Source organism: Varanus komodoensis, unplaced genomic scaffold, assembly GCF_004798865.1.
Source record: "Varanus komodoensis strain SLA01 unplaced genomic scaffold, ASM479886v1 scaffold52, whole genome shotgun sequence".
NCBI lineage: Eukaryota > Metazoa > Chordata > Lepidosauria > Squamata > Varanidae > Varanus > Varanus komodoensis.
The window spans coordinates 1,958,396-1,966,175 of NW_025336114.1; the positions used below are offsets into that span (position 1 = coordinate 1,958,396).

Below are 7,780 nucleotides of genomic sequence, written 5' to 3' on the forward strand. Positions count from 1 at the left end.
AAAGAATATAGGAGGAGAAAAGAGAAGGAAGAAGAAGTTGCCCTGGCCAGATCATATATTTTAACAATTAAAATGATGTTTAAATAAAAAGGTCTTTACCTGGCGCCGAAAAACCAGTAATGATGGTGCCAGGAGGACCTCTTTGGGGAGTGAATTCCATAGGTTGGGCGCCACCACAGAGAAAGCCCTCCTCCGAGTACTTACTCTCCTAATTTCTTTCATGGAGGGTTCCCGGAGAAGGGACTCTCCCGCAGATCTCAAGGGGCGGTCGGGTATATACAGACGTAAGCGCTCGTTCAGGTAGCCAGGACCCAAGCCGTTTAGGGCTTTATAGGTCATAATCAACACCTTGAATTGGGCCCGGGCTTCAATGGGAAGCCAGTGAAGCTGACGGAGGACTGGAGTCATGTGAGCATAATGCCCCGTCCCCGTCAGCAATCTGGCAGCTCTATTTTGCACCAATTGAAGTGTTCGGACCGTCTTCAGGGGAAGCCCCACGTAAAGCGCGTTACAGAAGTCTAGGCGGGAAGTCACCAGCGCGTGTGTCACCTTCGCCAGGCAGTCGTACTCCAGGTAGGGGTGCAGCTGATGAATCAGCCGAAGCTGAAGGAAGGCGCTCCTCACCACCACCGTCACCTGAGCTTCCAAAGAAAGCTCCATGATTAGCATTGCCAAGAAAGGTTGAAACTGGTTAAAAACACTACAGGGGTCAATGGGATTGATAAACATGCCCTAACCTGGAAAATTTTTCTGGCAGAGCAAAACTCAATCCAGACCTGGTTGAATACTATCTGCCCTGGGGTGCCTCTGTTTTTTCAAGCATAAGCATCAAGTTTACTGGCTCTAACAGAGTCTGTTGTTGAATCCACAACAGCTTGTAACAGAGAAGTACAAGTCCACTCATGTAACTAAAATTCTGCTTATGCAACGTCCTCATCCTCTTCTGACCACTCACTGCAGATACCCCACCCTCAAAGCTGCTCCAGAAGGACCCCAACCCCTAAAGCAGATGGGGGCATGGAAGCTGCAAGAGGGAAGGAAATCCATTTCACCAGCAGCCTCCCTTCTTCTGGTAGAACGATATAGGTGCAATACATTATGGGTACAGCCCACATCTTGTTTAATCAACAGGTAGCTTATGCACTGACAAAAGGAAAGGAATAGATAAATATGGAAGGCTAGTAATGGCTATGAATCATGATGGCTATATATTATTTCCAGTATCAAGGTGAGCTCCCTTCTTAAAACCACTTGCTGAGGAACTTGTGTGTGAAGTTAGTAGTGCACTCATGCCATGGTTGCAGGCTGTCCATAGATACCTGGTTGAATTCTGCAAGGAGAATGCTAGACTAGATAGGAATTTGATCTGATCCTGGCAAGTTCTTCTGTTGTTATTTCACATAACATTACATATAAGAGCCTGAAATCACTACCACATGATCTGCTGAATTGTTGCTAGTTTAGGCAGCTTTAAAGAAACTATCAGCCAAGTTCACGGAGGGCAGATGCTTCTAAGTTATTAGCAGTGACAATAGGTTAATGCAGCCTCTACAGACAGAGAGGTAGTCCTCAACATAACAGATACAAGCCAGAAGCAGAGAAAGCTATCACATTTTTCCCTCTCTGCAAGTATCCAAAGGCATTGGGCTGGCTATTGTTGGAAACCAAATACAAGTTTAGATGCATCTTGGTCTGATAAAGTAAAGCAACTTATCTTATTAAGAGTTCTCTGGCAGCACTGCCAAATGGGCAATAATGTGTCAGAACTGTCCTCATGGATCTTCATTCCAGGAACAGGAAGATACCACAAAAATGCATCACTGTGACTCCTGATGCCCTCAGGTAGTAATACAGATGCTAAGTTTCCCTGTAAGTATTTGCCTTCATACTTTGGCAAACTGCATTACAGCTTACCAACCTTGACAATGCTACTTATCTCAGTAAATCTGCCTATATTTCAGAAAAATGTCAAATAATCCCCTAACACAGCATGCCACAATAAAGAATATGCAACTCTTTAAGTTCTTGTGCTCAAGCAGCTTAACAAGAAATCCTATGTCAATATTCTCCAACAAAGAACAGTTAATTCCCAACAATGCTCATGGATCTTAAACTTAAAATACTTATTCAACTAGCAGACTGACAATACCCGACCATCACAAAGGAGATACCTTTTAAATCCCTATTTACTCCCAATCGTTCTTTGACAAAGGATATGTTTCTTGATCATTCTGAGCCCAAGGGCAATATCTTTTCAGGTACCAGCTATATTGCATGAATATTCACTGTAATGAATATTCAATTTTTTAAAAACCTCCTAAGACAGAAGTCACTTATTCTGCATTTTCAAACTCTCCCCAATTGCAATATAAAGTGAGGACCAGATTTTTACATTTTTTAAATAAACCAAACATACATATGCCAGTATTCTAGACAGAACCTTGAGTTTCAGCATTAGAAACCCCATATTAAAGCATTGGAGTAGTAAAGTATCTGAAGTCCACTAGATAGCTTAGACAAGTCACTAAACAGTCGCAGCTTAACCTGCTTCATAGGACTGTTGTGGAACTAAATATTGCTCGTTGAAATATTTGTTCAAGGATAGGCTAGACATGCACATGGTTAGCATGTTGTGAGCGGAGCTGGCTGGAGCTGGGGGTCTGTCTATATGGCCTGGGAGAGCCCTTCTGACTCACTCTGTTTCTATTGCTAAGCTCTACAAAATGGAAGGATTATTTATTTATAAAGTTAACTTGTGCTGAAGTCTAGTAGGATCCACTGAGGGTTCTCCCATGCCCCAAGAGAACACAGCCTACTTGTGGAAGACAGACATTGGTCAGGTACAATGTCAATACTAATGATCATGATCTAGTCAATGCTTATATGTTTTCTTAGGACCATTTGCAGGTACATTTTTTGATACAAGGCTTAAGAAAGTAAACCAGCATATGGCCTTCCTGTGGTTACTGGAACAGGCATGAAACCAGCAGTGGAAAATAGACATGGCTGGACAAAGCACAGTCACGTTCCTTATCTTGTCCCTACCAGAAATCAACACCAGAGGAAGTCAGAACTCTAGATCACAAAAATATTGCATAAACAGAGCTCTATAACAGCCACATGCTGTTCACTCTTGAAAAGGGTGAAAAGGGAACCATTTTAACAAGAACAGAATTACTGGGGAGACTGCACAAATGTGGAAAATGTAGCTGTAATTCAAAAAGGAAGACTGGAAGTTAACATCAAGTACATGGGCATGGCTTAAGTGGAAGGAATTAGCTGAAATGCTATGTGATAAGAGGTTCACCAACAAATCTGCAAACAAAATTTGTTAATGATATTTATCCTTTTTTCCCTTTCTCCTCCTTTTTTGCTACCATCCCTTGAATTTCCTCATACATGTTCATGCTGCACAGCATAGAAAACAATATATTTCCACCATTTCAGAATGTGAGACAAACAGCAACACAGTGAAACAAGCTACTACAGAAATGGGAATACTTTGGTGGGTGCTGGGAGGGAATAAGTGAAGTAGTGAGAAACAGATGTGGCTTCACTGAACTGAAAATAAGTTGTGGGAAGCAAAGCTGCAGTATTTTGAACTTTTAGAGTAGCTGTGTGTGTTAACTGCAGCAAAAACAAAGAAGCCAGGGAGCAAATATAGACAAATAGATTTATTGTGGCATAAGCATTCACAGAATAGAGCCCACTTCAAATCATGATATCACACACACACACTTGAATATTTGCAACTGGACAAATGGCCATGAGGTCTATTTAGCTTTTTGCAATAATTCTACAAACAGCATGAAATGTATTAACAGGCAATAACAGAATCTTCTTAGAATTTGCTATGCCTATTAACACCTATAGAGGGAGAGGGAACTTAATCCCAGCAAGCTGAACTTAACATTTATAGAATACAGTTTAGATACATCTTCCTACATCTTATAGAACTGAAGTATTGTTACAATAGCAAAAGAACTTAGCACACTACTTAGCACCCCTATGGTAACAGTGCAGGTATAATTTGTCCCTCAGCAGTTTAGAGGAGGCAGTCACAACACTGCTATGTTAAGGTATTACTTTGAAAACTAGAACTTCAAATATTGAGTGGTATACAAATTACACACACATAGCACTACAACAAAAATAATACAATCTTGCAAGCTAGGGTAAAGTCTCAAAGTATAAAAGGCTAACCATTAACACCCATGAAATGAACTACCTCAGCTATACATACAATGCTTACTTCCAAACTAGTGTGATCTAAGAAACTTGTCTTTAGACAATGTACCAGCTAAGCTAACAGCAGGGTCTAAGTGATCAGAGCTTATAACACCTGCACCAGCTGCTTTGATTGGTCATGAATTTCCACACTGGGAAATTAAAAGTAATCACTTTAAAGCCTTTGGGAACAGATAATTTGAAGGACTGCCCACACCCATATGAACTTGCTCAGGTCTTGAGATCTGAAGCCTTGCTTACGGCCTCACTACTGAGCCTTCCTAGATTGGCAGGCACCAGAGAAAAAGTCTTTCCATAATGACCCCATGCTTGTGTAATTCTCTCCCTAGAGGTATGCATGGCACCTGGTCTACTAGGTTAAAAACAGACCTGAAAATCTTTTTATTTCAAACTTCTCTTTAATGTGTAACGTTCTTGCATTGTTTTAAGTGTTCTCTGCATGTTAACTTTTTTTACTGTTTTAGAAGGCAGCTGTACTCATATCTGATACATTATGGTTTTCATGTAAGCTGCCATGAGAGATTTTTCCCTGAAAGGTGGCATATAAATCTTCAAAATAAATTACTAATGTGATGCAGACCCTTCATATTTCATAGTGTTATCTTTCTGTTCTTCTCAACTCTTGTCATGCCCCTGCTGAAGGAAGCCACTTTCAGAGCCAAAGTTTCACAGAGCAACCTATTCCAGGGGATGGAAAGGATCAAATGCAACTTCGGCTGTTAAGGAAGATAGTTGTGGGACCATTTGTACAAAATGAGAGGAACCTTGAGATGGAGATTCAGTGATCACCTAACCCCTGAGTGCAGAAACTTCTCAAAATGCAAGCCAGATCAATAATTAGAATAAAAGAAGTACATGGTTACAGAGGAAGGCTCCTTTGAGTAAAGGGCTGCTTGTGTGCACAGTCCTCATCATGAGTCGGACATCTTTCTTTCTTAAGTTTCTTATGTTCTGCCGCTGAGACCTAGGGGGGATGTTGAATGCTTCAGTTGATAAGCATCCATTCTAACCAGGAAAGGATGCTGGAACAGCAGCTTTATATTACTTCTGATCTTGTTTCTGAGTTAGTGTCCTTTGCTGCCTTCTTTGTTGGACATCCCATGAGTAAATCTTGGGTTGCCTAGTAACTCTGCATTTGCACTCTTAGTGCTATGCTCTTGGTGTGAACCCTAATACTTGACACATGCTTGACACACACAGTGCAAGCAGGTCAACTGTTTATACATCTACCTACTTGGCCTGCTGTGCAAAAACACAGTACTACTAAAAAGTCATCACTGTAAATGGGATAAACATGGGACACTGAGGGCTAAAGTAGAATTTTCACATGTGTGCCCCACAACTCATTTCTATAGTACCTCACTTTTTTTCTTATGGTCATTTCAAAACCATTTCCTCAGCAGCAAATACAATCTCCCTCCACAAAATACATCTAACACTTTTAAAGCAATGATCCCATATACTCTTAAGAGGGAGTTAAGCACAAAAGGACTTCACAGGCCTTCTGATAAACACATTTAGGGCCACACTACATTGCCAGTTCACCACTACTGAGAACAACCAAATAAAATTGGACCAAAACACCCTCCAACTTTGGCAGTAAGGGCATGAACTCCAGCGGTAGGGCCATTTCCATTGGTAATGTGTTCCAAAGGTAATTCAAGGGTACAGTCACAGATCAAATGCACCATACATTAATTTTGTTGTGAAGCTGATTATCCTAGCAAATCAGGCATCCTATAATTGTGGCACTATTATTAAGAGTCAGTTTTACACCTCTTTAATTTGTCTCAGAGAAAGGGGGTGCAGAATTTCTCTCAAAGCATTTTATTCTAGGATATTTCTTAAAGAGTAGCCCTCTAGTTCCTGAATCCCAGTTCTGATTGTAGCACAGGTCCAAATAACTCAAAATGTGAACGATCCGAGCTACAGAAAGAGATAAATCCAAAGGACTCCTGCAAGAAGAGTAGTATCCCAGTGAGAAGTTTAGCAGATGACATAAAAGGGTGAAAGGAAATGTGTATACTGTGAATTAGGAAAGCAGAAGGCCCTCGTTAAGGGAAAAAAGTCAAGAAAAGTCGGAGAGCCGTAAGAGCAGAACTAGCAGAAGATAGCGGAGTAAGAAACGTGAGAAGAAAGAAGGGCAGGTATAAAACAGACAGGATCCTATGAAGGCGTATGAGAAGTATAAGAAAAAAGGAAAATAAATAGATGCTGAAAAAAGCTACAGTCCGCCTACTTCGGGATAACTAAGCCCACAGGGCTTCTACCTTCCAAGTAGACAGAAGTACAGGACTGCGCTGTAAAACCCGAGGTAAGAGGAACAGAGATAGAAAGGAGGGGGAAGGGAGGATGCGGAGCTGGAGTTGGGGGCTGGGAATCCCAAAGGCACATACATAACGGACCTACAACGTGGGGGAGCGGAGAAGGGAAGACGAAAAAGGTGACCGGGCCGGCGCAGGACGTGGATGGGAAGAAGAGGGGGGACGGCGCCAGGGCGAGGTATAAGCGGCGTCGGGCGCGGGGTAGTCACAAAAGAGGCGCGTGTGCGCGGTGCGGGTCGGAAGGGAAGGGAAGGGAAAGCGAGAGCAGCGACCTTCCCTGTCCCTGAACGCGCCTGCTCGGCAGTCAGCTGGACAGGTCGCCAGGCTGCAATCCCCGCTCAAGTCAGTCCGGCTAATCGCAGAGGGGACGGGGCGGGATCGGGGGGTCAAGGGCTGGGCAGGGGGAGGAAGGGATGGATATGAGGCGGCAGCCCTTGAGGAGGGCAGTAGCTTACACTGGGAGGCTCCCGGGATGCCCACCATCGCCGAGCTCCGACCGGCGCCCTTCCTTTGTTCCGCCCTCCTCAGCGGAGACAGCAGCCAAGACAAGACCGCGGGCGGGCGGACAAGCACAGACAGACTGCGCCGCCAGCACCGCGCTAGGCCTTTGCCTCAACCCCACCCTCCCGCCTTGTGGGCCCGCCCCCGGTGACGTCACCCAGCTCTCGCACTCGCTTTCCCCGCTGCACTCCCTCGATCGCAGCCAGGGGCGCCCGCTTGGGAAGGGGCGTGGCTAGTCAAGGAATCGTCTTGCCATTGGAGGAGTTCGGCGCCTTTCCTAAGGGAGGGCGGTGCGGCGGGTGGCGTAACAACAGAAGAAAAGGCATTCCGGATTGGAGTTGTTCATCGAGACAAGTTTCCGTCACACGGTGGTAAACCAAATGCTCACAGCATCCCTCAAGCAGGATCAGTGCTCGTGGTCTCCAGCAACTGGTGTTCACTGGCATACTGCCTCTGATTAGGAAAGTAGCACATAGCCATCTTGACTAGTAGTCACTGATAACTTGCTCCATGAGTTTGCCGTCCTTGGGTCGTGCCATTTGACTTAGGATGGAAGGTCAATGGGTAGTTTGCACCCCTAGTCCCAAAAGCAAAACGATATCCTTAGATGCATGTTTATTGAGAAATCTGTTTAAATAACATTTTAAAATAATTAAAATTTAAAAATAATATAAATATTATTATTGATGGCTGACAGGACCCAGAGA

General features: G+C 43.7%; 1 protein-coding gene across 3 annotated transcripts in view; it reads right to left on the bottom strand.

Annotated features, from left to right (window-relative positions):
• Positions 1 to 7,156, bottom strand: part of CBFA2T2 (CBFA2/RUNX1 partner transcriptional co-repressor 2) — a 97,563-nt gene extending 90,407 nt beyond the window's left edge. For all 3 annotated transcript variants that reach the window (XM_044447658.1, XM_044447659.1, XM_044447657.1), the window contains exon 1: positions 7,028 to 7,156. In XM_044447658.1, coding sequence (XP_044303593.1) covers positions 7,028 to 7,055 — 28 coding nt within the window. In that variant the 5' untranslated portion in view covers positions 7,056 to 7,156. The remainder of the gene's footprint in view (positions 1 to 7,027) is intronic.
• Positions 7,157 to 7,780: the final 624 nt, after the last annotated feature.